This window comes from Epinephelus moara, chromosome 17, assembly GCF_006386435.1.
Source record: "Epinephelus moara isolate mb chromosome 17, YSFRI_EMoa_1.0, whole genome shotgun sequence".
Classification (NCBI taxonomy): Eukaryota; Metazoa; Chordata; class Actinopteri; order Perciformes; family Serranidae; genus Epinephelus; species Epinephelus moara.
Window position 1 is genome coordinate 29,437,920 of NC_065522.1, and position 19,312 is coordinate 29,457,231.

General features: G+C 38.6%; 1 protein-coding gene across 3 annotated transcripts in view; it reads right to left on the reverse strand.

The window, feature by feature from the left end:
- Nucleotides 1-19,312, reverse strand: part of LOC126403731 (FH2 domain-containing protein 1-like) — a 38,132-nt gene that overhangs the window by 7,777 nt on the left and 11,043 nt on the right. For all 3 annotated transcript variants that reach the window (XM_050066466.1, XM_050066468.1, XM_050066467.1), the window contains 7 exons: nucleotides 5,819-6,293; nucleotides 5,468-5,638; nucleotides 5,298-5,359; nucleotides 2,577-2,679; nucleotides 2,379-2,464; nucleotides 971-1,071; nucleotides 411-481 (listed from right to left, as the gene is read on the reverse strand). In XM_050066466.1, coding sequence (XP_049922423.1) covers nucleotides 411-481; nucleotides 971-1,071; nucleotides 2,379-2,464; nucleotides 2,577-2,679; nucleotides 5,298-5,359; nucleotides 5,468-5,638; nucleotides 5,819-6,124 — 900 coding nt within the window. In that variant the 5' untranslated portion in view covers nucleotides 6,125-6,293. The remainder of the gene's footprint in view (nucleotides 1-410; nucleotides 482-970; nucleotides 1,072-2,378; nucleotides 2,465-2,576; nucleotides 2,680-5,297; nucleotides 5,360-5,467; nucleotides 5,639-5,818; nucleotides 6,294-19,312) is intronic.

Here is a 19,312-nt window from a genome sequence, read left to right on the forward strand (position 1 = left end):
ACATAAAAAACTACAAAGAGACCCAAGACAGACACAAAGAGACACAAAATGACTACAAATGATGCAAAACAACTACAAAGACTCACAAGACAACCACAAAGAGACATAAAAAACTACAAAGAGACATAAAAAACTACAAAGAGACCCAAGACAGACACAAAGAGACACAAAATGACTACAAATGACGCAAAACAACTACAAAGACTCACACGACAACCACAAAGAGACATAACACAACCACAAAGAGACATAAAAAAACTACAGAGAGACCCAAGACAACTACAAAGATGCACAAACTACAAAACTACAAATGATGCAGAACAACCACAAAGAGGCATAAAACAACCATCTCCACCTCCCTCCTCCTCTGTTCGTGGTCTAATCATTCGTGAATGCATTTTCCCACTCACAGCGTTGAGGATGTTTCCAGCCTGCAGCACCAGGTGGAGAACAGCATGGAGCTCCTCACAACACATTAACTCTGGAGGAGAAAGAAGCCTTTATTTGCATCAGCACACAAACAAACACACAAACAAACATCACCTGCTTAAAATCATCGTGTGGAAAATGAGATTCAAGAAAAGAAAAAGAGGCGGTGGCACATAGATACAGAGGACAACATCTTCTCACACACACACACACACACACACACACACACACACACACACACACACACACAGCTTATAATCCTGTGTGCACCAGAGTGTGTCATCGACAGTGTTAGCATGTGGATGGTTAGTTAACAATTCAGGCAGTTATCAAGTTCACACACACACTGCTATAAATAGTCAAGGTGTTAGTCTGTAATGTGTGTGTGTGTGTGTGTGTGTGAGATGGTTTGATGAAGCGCTGTCTCTGCAGGTTTTAAGATGCTGAAGTCTCAGTGTGTATCAATCATTTGCACCGAACATGGAGACAAAACAAAGAAAACACGACTCAAAATATCACCGGACCGATCCTTCGGTTTTACCTCTGGTGGCCGAACGAAGAATCCTAATGTCTCGTTTCATGGCCTCGCACGCTCCAGGAAACTCCTCCTTCAACAGCATGGACTCAATACGGACCGAGTAACTAAACACAGAGAAAAAATACATTATCATCCGACATTTTATAAACCTGTGTGACCTCATGAGGGACAACAGGGGACGCATGAGGGTGAGGAGGGGGAACTAAAAGCTCCTTAAAAGTGTTTTTATGTCAGTCCCTTCCAGCTACGTTCTCCCCGCTGGACGCTGCTGTTAGTCGCTAATGTTTCTCTAAATTAAGAGCACCCAGCAGCTGCTTCATGGCCCATCAGTCTTTGCACCATCTGCTGCCACCAGAAACTCTGAACGCATTTGTTCTGGAGGAAGTCTCTTCAGATCCACAGAAAAACAACAATGTGTGTGAATGTAACAAGGAAAATAACGAAAAGAAAAGACCGATTACTCAAATTAAAGGACATAAATAAATAAATAAACTAAAAGAATACAGACACAAGTCGTACATATCTGGGTAACAATTCTATGAAAGCACACATTTAAGTTTATTTTTTGTTGTTTTAAATCAGAAGTATCGACCAATATCATGTCAGATTTTCAAAACTCCTGAATATCGATATCAGTATAAGCTTTAATAAAACAGTACTGCTTGGGCTCTGACAGAAAATTATAATTATTTTCTGAAAGAAAATGAAGTAAAAAGTTATGCCACACACCAACCAAAAAATAGATAAATAAATAAATAATAAAAACAGTGTAAAAAGTCACTCCAAACATACACACCTAAATAAATAAATAAATAAAAGATAATAAAACTAATGCAACAATGTCCCCTCCACATGCCAAAAACATCAAATAAAATAAATAAAAATTCATAACAATTATGTAAAAAGCCCCTCCACCACACACCAAAAAATATTTACAAAAATAAAAGAAAATAAAAATCAAACATCCCCCTGAAAATATAAATACATAGATAATACTTAGAATATTAAATAAAGAAAATTAAAATAATGTAAAAAGTCTGCCCAACACACAAACACCTGATAAATTAATCAATAAATAAAAGAAAAAAATAATTTAAAAAATGCTGTCATATAAGAAATAAAACAAACAAATTAATAAAAATAACACACCAATAAATAAATAAGTAAATAAAGAAAGAAAAAAAATGATAAGAAGAAAAAATAAATAAATTAACCCCCCCACACACACCAAAAAAATAAATAAATAAAACAAATGTAAACAGTAAAAAATAATTTAAAACTGCAAAATAGATCTGTTGATAAAATGGGGCCCAGCTCTCTCTCAGGATGAGAATTAACTCCCTGATCACCAACATCACAAGCGACCGACAGCAAAAGTGCCTGATGGAGGTCAAAGGTCACGGCGTTTTACCTGGGGAGCTGAACCAGCAGGTACACAAAGGAATCGGCCAATGAGAGCTTAGAGACGTCGCCGCGGTACCCCTTCAGCTTCTTCACCTTCGGGAGAGAAAACACATGAAGAAGAAGAAGATACTAACATGATGTCATTAACGTGTGTGTGTGTGTGTGTGTGTGTGTGTGTGTGTGTGTGTGTGTGTGTGTGTGTTACCTCCTCTATCTCCGGCAGCAGCTTCAGCAGCTCTCTCAGAGGCTCTGCCCCATAAGGCTCACTGTTGCCACGGTGAATGTCGTCTACTATCGTCTGATTGGACCTTGAGGAGGATTTGACATTCAATAATAAGTCAATCAATGGAGAACTAATCGTCAGATAAATTGATAACTGATTGATTAATCAGTCAGAAATTGAACATGTGTGACTGTCTGTTCTCTTTCACAGTAAACTGAATATATTTGTGTTTTGCACCGTTGGTTAAACAAAACTAAATGTTTAAAGACATCACTGAGCACTTGTGATCAAACTATCTGTCAGTGTGAAGGGCGGATTGATCACGTCCCGTACAGATGTCCGTGTTTTAAGGCGGACTTCCTGTTAATGATTTCATCAGCTCAGTTTGCATAGTGTGAATAAAACTGTCACAGCATGTGAAATAGTTTATCATCATGAAACAACACTACTGATATATTTGCTGGTAGTTTCTGTAAGACAGCAGCAGTGTGTGTCCCTCATGCCTGTATGTCCCTCAGTGTGTTTGGAAACATGTCGACACAACACAAACACGTTCAGGACACTGTGTGACTCCTTCAGTGTTAACAAACCAAACCCTCCTAGGTAATGGATCCCATCTTGTCTCCCTCTGAGTCTGTGCTTTCTTTTCCAACCGGGATGCAAAACAACTGAGTTTAACACTTAAAAGTCTGGATTTTTATTTGACATACGGCTGCAGAGTCAGACCTCTCCAGCTCCTTTATAACGTCACCAGTTTAACAGACGTTCCAACAACATAAATTCAGTTATTCCTCATAGTCAGAGCAATGCGACATTTTGCTTCTCTTTGTAGTCCTTTTGTGCCTCATTTAGTGTCTCTTTGTAGTCCTTCTGTGTCTCTTTGTAGTTATACTGTGTATCTTTGTGGCTCTTTTGTGTCTCTGTAGAAGTTTTATGTTTCTTTGTAGTCGTTTTGTGTGTCTGGAATTTTTTATCTCTTTGCTGTTTGTGTCTTGTAGTGGTTTTGTGTCTATTTGTTGTCCTTTTGTTTCTTTTTGTAGTCCTTTTGAGCCTCTTTGTGGTTGTTTTGTGTCTCTTTGTAGTCATTTTGTGTCTCTTTGTGGCTGTTTTGAGTCTCTTAAAGGCCATTTTGTGTCTCTTTGTTGTCCTTTTGTTTCTTTTTGTAGTCCTTCTGTACCTCTTTGTAGTCCTTTTGAGCCTCTTTGTGGTTGTTTTGTGTCTCTTTGAAGTCCTTTTGTGTCTCTATGTAGTCCTTTTGAGCCTCTTTGTGGTTGTTTTGTGTCTCTTCAAAGTCCTTTGTGTCTCTTTGAAGTCCTTTTGTGTCTCTTTGCAGTCATTTGATGTGCCTTTGTGGTCATATTGTGTCACTTTGTAGTTATTTTGTGTCTCTTTATAGTTGTTTTGTGTGTCTTTGTAGTCATCTGATGTGCCTTTGTGGCTGTTTTGCGTTGCTTTGTGGTTATATTGTGTCACTTTGTAGTTAATTTGTGTCTTGTAGTCCATTTGTGTCTCTTTAAAGTCATATTGTGTGTCTTTGTGGCCATTTAGTGTCTCTGTGTAGAAGTTTTGCGTGTCTTTGTGGACTTTTTTTTGTATCTCTTTGTTGTTTGTGTCTCTTTATAGTGGTTTTCTGTCTCTGAAGTCATTTTGTGTGTCTTTTAGGCTGTTTTGTCTCTTTGTGGCCATTTGATGCGCCTTTGCGTTGCTTTGCGATCATATTGTGTCACTTTGTAGTCCTTTTGTGTCTCTTTGAAGTCCATTTGTGTCTCTTTGTAGTCATACTGTGTGTCTTTGTGGCCATTTTGTGCCTCTTTGTAGTCATGTTGTGTCTCTTTGTGGCTGTTTATATAATTAATATATTAGATTTGATTATTTATTTCAGTGACATCTTTAAAGCTGTGCGGGCCTGTTCAGTAACCATCACTGTCCTCTAACATGACTTGGAACCAGTCACATGTTAATGAGCGTCTCCGTCTGCACTCTGTCACCACATGCTGGCATCACCACATCTGTTTACCCACAACACCCCAGGATGAGGGCGAGGGCACTCATCACGCCATCATGTCATCACGCACACACACCATCACCCTCTCTGTTAGAGTGACACCCTGGGTCTTAGAGGTGATATTCGGTTCTCGAGTAATGTTCCTGTAAACTCCCGTCCATGACGGACCTGTATTGATTGATCCACATGGAGCCAATCAGACTGACCTCCAGCACAGGTATTACCCACCAGCATCGGCCAGAGAGAGAGGTGTCACCTGGTCAAGACCTTTTTAATTTATCTCCTCTGAGAATCAAACCTGTGATCTTTAACATACAAGATGGTCTGTCGTTTTTCATCCTTCGATCTGACTTTCAGGGATGTTGATGTTGGATTCTATTTCCTCCAACTACATGCCCATTAGCCACTTGGCACAATCATTACTGCTTTGCCCACAGCGTCATTAACAGGCGGCTCGCTCAGTGTGTGACGTGCACTTGTAGATAAAATATAGGCCTATATTAATGAAGGTTCATTAGTACGGTTTTATATTTCTCTGTAATGTAGCACAGTGTTAACAATGTTATCAAGTACAGTACAATAATACTGTCTATTTTCAGAGAGAATTTCATTGAATTCTGAAACATTTGTTTGGAGAATATTTTGCTTCAGGTAACGTAAAGTAAAAAAGTGTTTGACGTCACAACGTGAGATTTTACCTCTTGAACTGTTTGAGGAAAATCCCGATGTTCATCCCTCGCTTAGAGTCTAGGATGCAGACCTGACAGAGAGACAGACACACAGGGAGGTAAAGGTGAACAGGTGTCAGTTTGAGATGAGAGCCCAGTTGGAAACTGTCCACACACACCCTCAACAAACAAACACATACCTCCTCTTTGGCCTCTCTGAACGAGCTCCTCGTCTTCCCTCCCCTGGTGGGCGTGGCCTCAGTGTTTGACTGATTGTCGTTTTGACCAAACAGCTCTTCGATGGTGCGGACGTCGATCTGATACTGCTGCTGCACTCGGCCCTGAGTCCACAGGTTGGCCCGCCCCTTCACCTACAGAACAGAACAAGAACCAGGTCCAAAGGTCACTGCGGATCACAATTAAAACTAACCACAGTTAAACCAGGAACAGAAAGAGAAGAACTTGTAAAAGAACTGATGTTATGATACTCAAAATACTCAAAATGTATACACCCTGATATCAAAATAATAAAATAAAAAATGTGACTCTACCTGATCCTCTGGTATCGTCTTCCAAAAGAAACTCCTCACTCTCTTCTTCTTCCTCAGGCCTCCTACAGGGTCTCCTAGCCCTGGAAGCAGGGGTGGAGGAGGAGGGGGAGGGGGAGGAGGAGGAGGAAGAGGAGGTGCTGGGGGAGGAGAAGGAGGAAGTGACGGTCTCGCCCGATTGTCCTCGACATCAGAAAATCCAGACGGAGGACGATGGGGAGACGTTGGCACGGTGATGGCCACGCCCTCCTCCTGGAGGAAGAATCCCTGCCTCTCATTGGCCGGGGAGACGCTGCCCATCACGTGCATCACCGTGGCCGATAGGATGGGAGCAAAGAGGGGAGGAGGCGGAGGGTTTGGTGGCGGACAGGTCGGTCACCGAGGTGATGGGTGACCATGGCGACGGGTGTGGTGATGATGAAGGTGGGTCATCACTTTGAGATCATCAGAGGTTGCTGAAGGTCAGAAGATCAGAGAGCTGGAGAGAAATTAGGACAAAAAACTATTGAGAAAAACTTAGTCTGACAATTTGGGAACTTGTTACTCTGATGTCTGTTCATTAAATATGAAGCTACAGTCAGAAGTCTGTCAGCTCAGCTTAGGCTAAAGACTGAAGGAGTGACAAAATTACTCATTTAATGCCAAGTCATGGTAGTTTTGTTGTGTAATCCTAACCAGGTAGCTTTATTGCATAAATCTAACCAGGTAAATTTGTAGCATTAACCTAACCAGGTTTTTGTTGCGTAAACTTATCCAGGTCATTTTGTTGCGTTAACCTAACCAGGTTTTTGTTGCGTAAACTTATCCAGGTCATTTTGTTGCGTTAACCTAACAAGGTTTTTTGTTGTGTAAACTTATCCAGGTAGTTTTGTTACATAAACGTTACCAGGTAGCTTTGTTGAAAAAAACTAACCAGGTCATTTTCTTGTGTTAACCTAGCCAGGTAGTTTTGTTGAGTTAACCTAACCAGGAAGTTTGTTGCATTAATCTAACCAGGTCGTTTTGTTGCATTAACCTAGCCAGGTAGTACTGATGCAGAACTGTGTCAGTTTCATGACGTTAAGGACGTGTTTAAAACGATTGTTAGAACTGTAATGTACGTCATTACATCATATATGTTGCTTGTTGAATGATATTACATGAAAAATTACTTAAATCATCAAATAGTTTAAATTAAATGTTTTCTTATTTGACTAATGATAAATTGAGTAATTGTTTCAGCTGTACTTGTATAAACTTAATAATTAATTAATTTAGAACAGAACATCATCTAAAGTTTGTTTTGTTCATTAAAAACAAAGCTAAAGCTGTCAGATTAATATATAAGTAAAATAAAAGACTAAAGTACAGTGCAAGTACCTTAAACTTGTACTTGAGTTCAATACTTGAGTAAATGTACTTGGATACTCTCCACTGTACCTGGTAGTGTAATTTCACACAAAAGCACAAAGATAAAGTACAATAAAAGAACAGTGTTTGGTGTTCCCAGCCTTCTATAACATGCAGATAGTGACTTTACTGAATTATTTATTCAAATATAAATTACAGATGATGCAGATGGTTTTAGAGGAGGAGCAGTGCTGCTCAGCTAAATGTACACTGAGTCTCCTGCAGAGAGATAAATGACTCGGAAAAATACAGTTGGCACGTGACCATGTTGGACTCGTGCTGTTTTATTCACAGAGACTGGTTCAAGTGTGTGTGTAAATGTGTGTGTGTGTGTGTGTGAGTGTCACTTTCAAACACCACTTATAATTAAAATGAATTCATAACTTCATGTTCAACATTAACCTTTGTGTCACGATTGTGTTTGTTTTGCTGTGAACGATCAAAGAGCATCATTGTCCCCCTCCTCTCTCACACACACACACACACACACACACACACACACCTTTCATTCACACCTGCTCCGCAAACATCACCAGTCTCACCTGAATGTTCAAAGGTGTTTCTTTTGTGACTGGATGTTAATTTAAGAACAAATTAAAATGCAGCTGCAGGAAAAGGACACAGCACTTTTACTGTTCAGGGCTTATCTGTTATAATTTTGAAACGGTGTTTGGCTTTGCCCGTTCAACCAGAGGACCACTGCTGCTGGATTGTCGGGAACCAAACACTGCAATGACACACAGCTGGTTGAATATGAGCAAAGTTTCCCTGCTTCCCTTCACTGGTTCCTGTACAGCAGGGTCGGTCTTTGTTTCACTGTTATAATCATTAAAAAGCAAAAGCAGCATGTGTATACATTCAGTAGGCTATATCTTCAGTAGCTAGCTAGCTAACCCTACACTTTTCAGGGTTTGATTTTGGTTTTGGAACAGGGAAGAAACGTATATCTTTTTCCAACCTCTCCAGGTAACGAGTATCATTAATACACAACGTGCCCCAGGCACAACATTTAGCTCCACATCCACAACACCAGCCTGAAAATGAAGGAAATCTGAAACGACTGCATTCGAGTTGTGTTGTTGTCGGGCCCTGGTCTGAGCCGGCCTGATGCTACGCTATGATTGGCCAGTCTGTGTCTGGGGGCGGGACTTAGTGAAGGTTGTGCACATGCACGCCACATTTTTCAATGAGTCAAAGGTCCATTTGTTAAAGTTGTTTAAGCCACAGGCCATAATACTGTCATATTCACAACAAAATGTATTCAAAACAGCAACAAAAATACATGCTAACATAAAATAAAATAAAACAGAATAAAATCCATTTTAACATAAATTCAAATAAATACTCAAATAAAACTAAACCTTTCAACACCTTTCTTTTCTTTTTGAACTTGGAACACGCCATTTTCATTCAATCTAGGCTCCTACTGCTGGCAAAGTATCGATAAGCATACCGCTTCAAAAGCAAAAGTAAAGAAAGTGCCGTTCTCGCTAACAACCTATCAGCGCATCGTTGGCATGGAGATGACCGCCCATTTACACATGCTGACCAAACCAAAACACACACAGTGAAGGAGTCACGTGTTCAGCTCGCGGTCCACAAACAGGCGGCCAATTGCGGGCCACTGCCATAGACACTTCTATTGTTAGTAAACAGTATGACATTTTTTGTGGGCGGGGCTGTAGGACTCAACTTTCTGTTTTTGTTCGACTAAAACTCCAAAATCCAAAAATCTTTCAATTTACATTAAGCCCTAAAGAAGACACCAAATCCTCACATTTGAGAAGCTGAAATCAAACAATTTATTTTTTTTTGGATAATAAAACGTCATATCAAAAGTATTGTTGATTAATTTTCCTTCGCTCCGCTAACATATTCTGAGTGTTTCTACTCTGCTTTGTCGTCATGACGTCACTTCTATCAGCTTTACTGTACTCACTGTTATCTTTCACATTTTTATTCCGGGTGTTTCGACTGTCTCTTTAAATGCTTGTGCTCACAATAATAAGAACATTTACTCCACTGTACAGGAAGAGACTTGGGGCAGGAAGTCCATATATGGCTCTCATCAGTTAGACTAAATTCCTGCATTGCTATATTATTTAACACACACACACACACACACACACACACACACACACACACACACACACACAGGGGTGATTCCCCCGTGTGAAGTTCTGGATACATGTCGACAAAGATGTACACTTCCTGCTGATGAATTAAAGATGAGTGTGTGTGTGTGTGTTTGTGTTACATAACTTCATCTCACATCTCTGTTTGATCGCTGGGTTTCTTCCATCAAACTTCAAACTTAATCATGCTAACAATGTGTGTGTGTGTGTGTGTGTGTGTGTGTGTGTGTGTGTTGGCTGTAATACATTTCAGCCGTGACCTGATTGCTGCTGATCTGTTTTCTTACTTGGGGAAACACTGTTGCCTTCTCCACCAAACCCCATTTAAAGATGTAGTTAATTTTATGCTGCCTTGCTCGTGGGCAAATTCAAGTGTCTAGGATGAGTATTTTTCAGACTATTGTAGATATGAGATTAATTGACAAATTGAGCGGGGGAAAAAAAAAGACATTTAAAAAAAAAGAGCAGAAAGTAGCGTTTTCACACACACACAAAAAAAAAATCAAGATTATTTTTATTTTAGTGTTTTGCTGTGGTGGTATTAGTAGTTTTCCTTAAAGATCCAGTATGTGGGATTCAATCAATTAAAATATTCAATCGCAATTAATCACATGATTGTCCATAGTTAGCTAGCTTACTTTTAACTTTTAACATCTTTAATACTCTTATCAACATGGTAGCGGACAGGTATGTTTGCTTTATGCAGATGTAGATTATAATATTACTGCAACAATCCAAAACAATGATAAATACTGTCCAGATATAATATAATAAGTACGTTTTCTTTAGCGTAGAATCACCTCAAAATAAGAACTGTTGTGTTTCTGTCTATATCTGCACAGGGAGCAGCTCTTCGTCTGCAGAGACACCATGCTGCACTGCCATGTTTGTACTGTAGCCCAGAACAGACAGGGACATTTGCGTTTCCGTGACAGCCACTGTAGTTAGCAGCATCTGCGCATCGACGAGATGCGTAACGTGAATCTAGTGTGACTTTAAGTCACAGTCAAACAGCTGCAGAAACAACCTGTAGAGTCACTTTCACAGCCTGTGAAGTTAATATTTTACCTGCCTGCGTGGTGTTAATTTGAATCTGAGAGCTGAAGACAGACGCACTACAACAATCCTGTTCAACCAGCTCTGTGCTTATTATCATGCATTTAACAGACTGTTGCTTTTTACTGGAGACACACAGCTGACAGTTCGTCATACTAAAATCAGTCCGTCGGCGGACAGTTTGTCAGAGAAATCACTGGAGGACAAAACAAGAGGAGGAGGAGATTTTTCATGCACTGTCACTGTCAGTTAGTCATTGTCTGGTCGTCAGCAGTGGTTTTCTTCCTGCTCTGAGCCGCTGTGCTCTCTGTATCCAGGTCACTGCTGGAATGTGGAGCAGAGACATGGGATGGATGCATGGAGGGATCATAATTGGGTCGGCGGCTGAGAAAAGCTAACTAACGAGAGTTCGTTCCAGCGGCTCAGCTCAGTTCAGTGTCACAGCAGATTTCCCAGCATGCATCTGAAACTGAGCCGCGCCACCAGCCTGCGTCACCCGAAGGTGTCGTTGGCAGGCCGAGAGTCGTGACAGCATCTGGAGCTGATGTGAAAACTCTGAGGAGCTCCCTGTTTAGCAGTCTCATGTAAACACAACGGTGGAGGAAGTAGTCTGATCCTTGACTCAAGTTAAAGTACCTGTACAACAATGTAAGAATCCTCCATTGCTACTGAAAATCCACATTTAACTATCAAAAGTAACCGTGCAGAAAATCTGCCCCTGTGACTGATGGTGTTGATAGTAGTAGTAGTACTAGTGGTAGTAGTAGTAATAGAAGTAGTATTGGTGACAATGGTACTAATAGCAGTTGTAGTAACATCCACTGTAGTGGAATACTATACATAGTATTCAAAAAAGCAAAATATAAAATACTGCAGTAAGTAGTAGTGGCAACATCAGCATTAGTCGTACTACTCATAATAGTAGTCCTTGTACTTATTACTGACCATAGCAGCAGTAGTGGTAGTAGTACAGAGGGGTTACTACCACTAGTTTTGGTATTTGCCATAGCCACGGTGTTGAAACAGTAAAAATATCAAAAATAATTGTTCCTGCAGTAGTGGTAGTAGTAGTAATATTAGTGAAGGCCATGGTATTGAAATACAAAAAATATTATAAATAATACCAAAATGTAAAAATATTGCAGTACATAGTAATGGCAACATTAGCATTAGTTGTAGTATTACAGTACTTATTTAGGAGCAATAGTGGTAGTAGTACTTGTAGGAACAGCAGTGGTAGAACCACTAGTTTTGGTGTAGTAGTAGTCGTTGTCATAGCCAGAGCAGTGAAATAGTACAATGTAATAGAAAAATGAAAAAAATAAAATAATTATTGCTGCAGCAGTAGTAGTAGTGGTGGTAGTACTGAAATATTAAAACTATCAAAAATAATTCTAATAGTAGTAGTATTGGAAAAACCTTAAAACTATTAAAAAAGTAGTAGTTGTTGTAGTATTGAAACCTTGAAACTATTTAAAAAGTTGTAGTAGTTGTAGTATTGAAACCTTAAAACTATTAAAAAAAAGTAGTAGTTGTTGTAGTATTGAAACCTTAAAACTATTAAAAAAAAGTAGTAGTTGTTGTATTGAAACCTTAAAACTATTAAAAAAAGTAGTAGTTGTAGTATTGCAACCTTTAAACTATTAAAAAAAGTAGTAGTTGTAGTATTGAAACCTTTAAACTATTAAAAAAAGTAGTTGCAGTATTGAAACCTTAAAACTATTAAAAAAAGTAGTAGTTGTTGTAGTAGTTGAAGTATTGAAACCTTAAAACTATTAAAAAAAAGTAGTAGCTGTTGTAGTAGTTGTAGTATTGAAACCTTTAAACTATTAAAAAAAGTAGTAGTTGTTCTAGTATTGAAACCTTTAAACTATTAAAAAAAAGTAGTAGTTGTTGTAGTATTGAAACCTTAAAACTATTAAAAAAAAGTAGTAGTTGTAGTATTGAAACCTTAAAACTATTTAAAAAAGTAGTAGTTGTTGTAGTAGTTGAAGTATTGAAACCTTAAAACTATTAAAAAAAGTTGTAGTATTGAAACCGTAAAATGGTAGTAGTAGTATTGAAACCTTAAAACTATTAATACAAGTAGTAGTTGTTGTTGTAGTAGCAGTTTTGAAACCTTAAAACTATTAAAAAAGTAGTAGATGTAGTTTTGAAACCTTAAAACTATTAAAAAAGTAGTAGTTGTAGTTTTGAAACCTTAAAACTATTAAAAAAGTAGTAGTTGTTGTAGTAGTAGTATTGAAACCTTAAAACCATTAAAAAAGTAGTAGTAGTAGTATTGAAACCTTAAAACCATTAAAAAAGTAGTTGTAGTTTTGAAACCTTAAAACTATTAAAAAAGTAGTAGTTGTTGTAGTAGTAGTATTGAAACCTTAAAAAATATTAAAAAAGTATTAGTAGTTGTTGTTGTTGTAGTAGTTGTAGTATTGAACCTTAAAACTATTAAAAAAAAGTTGTAGTAGTAGTAGTATTGAAACCTTAAAACTATTAAAAAAGTAGTAGTTGTAGTATTGAAACCTTAAAACTATTAAAAAAAGTAGTAGTTGTTGTAGTAGTTGAAGTATTGAAACCTTAAAACTATTAAAAAAAGTAGTAGCTGTTGTAGTAGTTGAAGTATTGAAACCTTTAAACTATTAAAAAAAGTAGTAGTTGTTGTAGTAGTTGAAGTATTGAAACCTTAAAACTATTAAAAAAAGTAGTAGCTGTTGTAGTAGTTGAAGTATTGAAACCTTTAAACTATTAAAAAAAGTAGTAGTTGTTCTAGTATTGAAACCTTTAAACTATTAAAAAAAAGTAGTAGTTGTTGTAGTATTGAAACCTTAAAACTATTAAAAAAAAGTAGTAGTTGTAGTATTGAAACCTTAAAACTATTTAAAAAAGTAGTAGTTGTTGTAGTAGTTGAAGTATTGAAACCTTAAAACTATTAAAAAAAGTTGTAGTATTGAAACCGTAAAATGGTAGTAGTAGTATTGAAACCTTAAAACTATTAATACAAGTAGTAGTTGTTGTTGTAGTAGTAGTTTTGAAACCTTAAAACTATTAAAAAAGTAGTAGTTGTTGTAGTAGTAGTATTGAAACCTTAAAAAATATTAAAAAAGTATTAGTAGTTGTTGTTGTTGTAGTAGTTGTAGTATTGAACCTTAAAACTATTAAAAAAAAGTAGTAGTAGTAGTAGTATTGAAACCTTAAAACTATTAAAAAAGTAGTAGTTGTTGTAGTAGTAGTATTGAAACCTTAAAAAATATTAAAAAAGTATTAGTAGTTGTTGTTGTTGTAGTAGTTGTAGTATTGAACCTTAAAACTATTAAAAAAAAGTAGTAGTAGTAGTAGTAGTATTGAAACCTTAAAACTATTAAAAAAAAGTAGTGATTGTTGTAGTAGTAGTTGTAATGTTGAAACCTTAAAACTATTAAAATACTTTTTGCAGTAGTAGTTGTAGTAGTAGTATTGAAACCTTAATGCTATTAAAATAATTGTAGTAGTAGTAGCTGACGTAGTTGTGGTGGTAGTAATGAAACCATATAACTATTAAAGATAGTAGTAGTAGTAGTGGTAGAAGTAGTATTAATAGTAATGGTACTATTGAAACTATAATTAAAACTAACTGTTACAGCAGCAGTAGTAGTAATAGTGTTCACAGTAGAAGTCGTAACAACACCAGCAGTCACAGCAGTGCTAACAAAGCCAGTGGCAGCAGTAATAGTAGTACTAGTGTTACTGTGATAGCAGTGAAAACAAAGTTGTCGAACTGAGTTCAATCATCAGTTCACACACTGACTCCTCATCAACCCCACGACCTCGTTAACCAATAAGAACCCTCCGTGTGAACCGGGTCAGCAGTTTGGCCCCGGTCTATTTTTACACTCCGAGACGCGTGATTGGATGATGTCAGTGATGTCACGCTCACTGGAGTTAAACTGGCCCCCCTGAAAAGTGTTAAAAAGAAAGGGAAAGGTTTTGTTTCTGAGCGTTTGAGGGTGGAGAGATGAGAGAGGACACACACACACACACACACACACACACACAGTGACCCCGATATTGTCGTCTGCGAAGTAAACAAACTGCCATTGTTTGTAACCTGGTCTGTTACCACGACGATAGTGGCACTCTGACCGGTTGCCACGGTTGCACATGGCAGCTCCACTCCTTAGCATCTAAAACACACACACACACACACACACACACACACACACACACACACACACACACACACACACACACCTCTCCTGCNCATCTAAAACACACACACACACACACACACACACACACACACACACACACACACACACACACACACACACACACACACCTCTCCTGCATTCTCTCTCTACAACAGAAAGCATGATGAACCAAACTTCATTGTAAATTCTATTAATTTTGTGATGTCTTTTCTTTAAAGCAAATTCATCAAACCTTTAAAATTAACTCTGATATTTTCTGAAGGATTAACACGTGCTTGTTAATTCAGATCAATAAGATCACCAAGTAATATTTATTTTAATGGACAGACACACTGCAAAAAAGTGTGTTTTCACTTGATGTACAACTAATTGCCCTCCAGGGACAAAATAAAGTTGAAGTTGAAAAAGAGATTTGGTGAAAAGGCTGAATCTGAACCAGAGCAATATCCACATAAATAATAATATCCATTTTGTTTTTATCAATGCACCAACTCCACCTCAGCCAAATATGATAACTTTCTTTTAGCTGCATTTGTTTATTTCAGCTTTTTTTCACACGTATTAAGAGCATGCGGATGAAAGTAGATGATGCAAACATACTTACTGATGAAAAAAAAGAGACAAAAAAAAATCACGTAACTGTCACGATCAAATTTGCATTTAATTAATTAACTAAATGAAGCTTAAGCCTCCATTTAACTTGGCAGATCTTGTGTACGTGAGATTACAGGGTTATTTTATTTGTCATTTTCCACACAGAGCTGCACAGTGAAATGTAAATTTTAGCACTTTCACATTACTCACACATAGAACATACATTCACCAGCCGCTTTATTAGGTACACCTGTTCAACTGCTCCTTAACACAAATAGCTAATCGGCCAATCACGTGGCAGCAACTCAGTGCATTTAGTCATGTAGACATGGTGAAGACGAGCTGCTGAAGTTCAGACTGAGCATCAGAATGATGAAGAAAGGTAACCTCTCTGTCGTTGGGGTTAATGGGAGGTACCAGTTGCTATAGCAACAGCCAATGGAGCTGGACTGGGAAGCCAACGTGGCCGCCAGTGAAAGTGCAGAGTAAAACTCACACACACAAAAGTCACTGCAAACCTGTTTGAGAAATAATACACTGACAAATATTTACACTACAAATTCATTTGACCTCTCCTCTTGACACACACACACACACACACACACACACACACACACACACACACACACACACACACAATACAAACCTTTCACTGAACAAACAACATGACCTCACACCGACACAAACAGAACTGAAGATGACTCACGCCATGTGCCAAGTTATTATTACAAGTGATGAGTTATGAACAAGATTATCTGGAGGTTTTAGAACTTGTCAAAGCAAAGTGTAAAATTTAAAGAACTGACTCTGCAGTACAACGTCTGCTGCGACTGATGTTTCATGATGCGTGAGATTATCATCAATGGTGGAGCAGGATGTTACTGCTGCAGCTGGTCCAGTGGTTCCTAACCTGAGGGGTCGGTCCCTCCACAACAGTGACCTCATCTCTACGCGTCATATTTTGACACGTGGACAGAAGAATGATGTCAAGGCTTCTGCCTTTGCTTTGATTCCTGACACAGAGGGGGGGTCGGCGATTAGAGTTAGGCAACAAAACTACTTAGAGTTAAAATAAGATCTCAGTTGACTAATGACTGATTAACTGACCACTCGTGATTTACAACTGACTAGGGACTGACAACTCACATGACTGCTGACCAACGACTGACTAATGACTCACATGAATGAGTGAATGCTGACTAACAACTGGCTATTGACTGGTGATTAATGACTGACTAGCGACTGACAAACGACTGACTAATAACTTATGACTCACATGATGGAGCAATGACTGACTAGGGACTGACAACCATCTGATTAATGACTGACTAGCAACTCACGTGACTAACGACTGACTAGCAACTGACTAACAACTGACTAGCAACTGACTGACGAACGACTGATTTACAACTGACTAATGACTCCCGCGACTGACTGACGACTAATTAACGACTGACTAACAACTTGCGTGATTAACAACTTACTAGTGACTGACAAACGACTGACTAACAACTCAAGTGGATGCTGACTAACAACTGATTAATGACTGACTAATGACTTGTGATTAATGGCTGACTAATGATTCATGTGATTGACTTACAACTGACTAGCACTCGTGATAAATAACTGACTAGGGACTAGCTAAGAACTCGCATGACTACTGACTAACAACTGATTAATGACTGACCAGCGACTGACTACTGACTGATTAATAACTGACTAATGACTCGTAATTAATGACTGACTTATGACTCGTGATTGACCAGCAACTGACTAGCGACTGACTAAGAACTCACCCAACTACTAACTCATGACTAATTAATGACTGACTAAAGTGACTAACAACTCGCTTGATTGATTGACTATCGCCTAGCAACTAGGGCTGCAACGATTAGTCGACTAATCGCTGACTAATCGACTATTAAAATAATCGGTGACTATTTTAGTAGTCGACCAATCGGTTTGAGTCATTTTTAATAGAAAAGCACTATAAAGTACCCCAAAATACTCTTACTGCAGCTTCTTACGTTTAAATATTGGCAGCTTTCCCATGACGGTCAACTAAAATCCTTTGGCGTGAGTACGCAGTGACGTACGAAGTGACGTACGAAGTGATGTACGAAGTGACGTGACATAATTTTGGGGTTTGGGAGAGACAGACCGACATTTTTCAACATTTAACACATTTTTCGATAAAATGATTAGTCGACTAATTGAAGAAATAATCGACAGATTAGTCGACAATGAAAATAATCGTTAATTGCAGCCCTAGTAGCAACTGACCAGCGACTCACATGATTAACAACTGACTAGCAACTGACTTAATGACTGTTTAACGACTCAATAACGACTCAAGTGACTACTGACTAACAACTGATTAACGAGTGACAAATGACTCGTGATTAATGACTGACTAGCAACTTACTAGCCACTCACGTGATTAACAACAAACTAGCAACTGACTAATGACTGATAAACTCACTTGAATGACTAACGATTCAACTGCTTATCGACTGACTAAAGGCTAACAACTCATTTGACTAATGAGTGGCTAATGACGGTCACGTCAGTCGTTAGTCACGTCACGTTACAATGACTGATGTAATTGTTTGCCGTGATTAACGACTTAAAAAATTACTCAATGTTGACTTTTGGTTTCACAAGAGACACGAACACCGGTCTGCTGGGTCTCCTCCCACCTGCTCCAAGTGGATTTCCCGCTCTTTACACTCCGTCTAACAAAGATGTGGATGGGTTTACAGGGGGCTGGTTGAAAGCCTGTGGCGTCTCATACAGATGCTAAAGGCTGCACTGTGCCCTCCCAGGGCGCTTTTTGACGCCCTGGCAGTGAGGCCAGGGCTCCCTTCAAAGGCTCGGCAGATAAATCTGAGGGGTTGTGTGAGGATTGATGGGAGAGGAAGGAAGAGGAAAAAGAAATCAAGTTGATACTCAAATGCCTCTTTTTTTAAATGGACCTTGTTCAGCCTCAGACAGTTATTCAAACGTCACCAGGTGAGAAGTTCAATTGTCCTTCTGGTTGAACTGTAAACAACTGATCTACATCTGAAATGTCAAAAAGGTTGAGAACTGCTGGTTTAACCTTTAACAACATGTTGTATTTTATAACCTTGTTATGTACAAAATCTGATAAACAAATCTGAATTCATGTTTCTTACTTTTTGGATGATTCTGGTCTTTTGTTCAGATTTGTTGACCATGACAAAAATATAGAATAACAGCAGCCTCGTCCTTTTCACCACAGCTCACGAAGCACAAGTTTCCAGATGACTCAGCAGTCCACAGGTGTGTCTCGGACTCAGGTGAACCACCTCCAACTCAATTAAACGAGAACAAAGAGTTGCTGGTGGAGTTTTACAGGACAGAACATCTCCAAACACAACACTAAGTGTGCAGGGAGTGGACGCAGGCATTATCCATTATCTCAATGAAAAGTTGCCTGGGACTGAAGACACTGAGGTCAAGTTGGAGTTGTAGTATAAATGACCTGCAGCAGGAACACCACCACCACCACCACCATCGCCTCACTGCTGACAGCAGCTGTCAGTCATGTTAATGTCTTTTTCCAAAATGCAGCAGCTGTCTTTTCATTTCTGAACTTTCTCTGGTGACTCGGCGGAAAAAAAAAACTGTCTTTGGCATTTTAATATGAAGCTAATGTGAAAGTTTTGGATCCAGCGTGGTGAGCCGGGACAAAATAAGTGCTGGTTTGATGAAGGAAAGAGGACAGACGAGACGCCCAGACCCTCACAGCTAATCCACTGAGGTTGAGTTCAGATAGTTTCCAGCCTGACACGAATGTTTGTGGACCACTGTGACGTCCGACCACTTTATGCTGATACAGTTTGACTTTCTGCAGGTGACACTGTTACATTTATAACTTACTGTGTGGAAGTTTGAGGAAAAACAGAGAAAACGAGTACAAATACAAACTCACTGGTTTTTAAATTAAAGATTTCAACGAACATTTACATTACTAGGAATTTACTTACTTATTACTGAATTTTGTGAAGTCGTTACAAATTAAAAATGACAAGAGCAGTTGACCTGTTCTTCCTCAGTGTTGGCAACTTAAGTAAACCAAGCTAGTTTGACTTAACGCGATCATGAGCAAGCTGTTC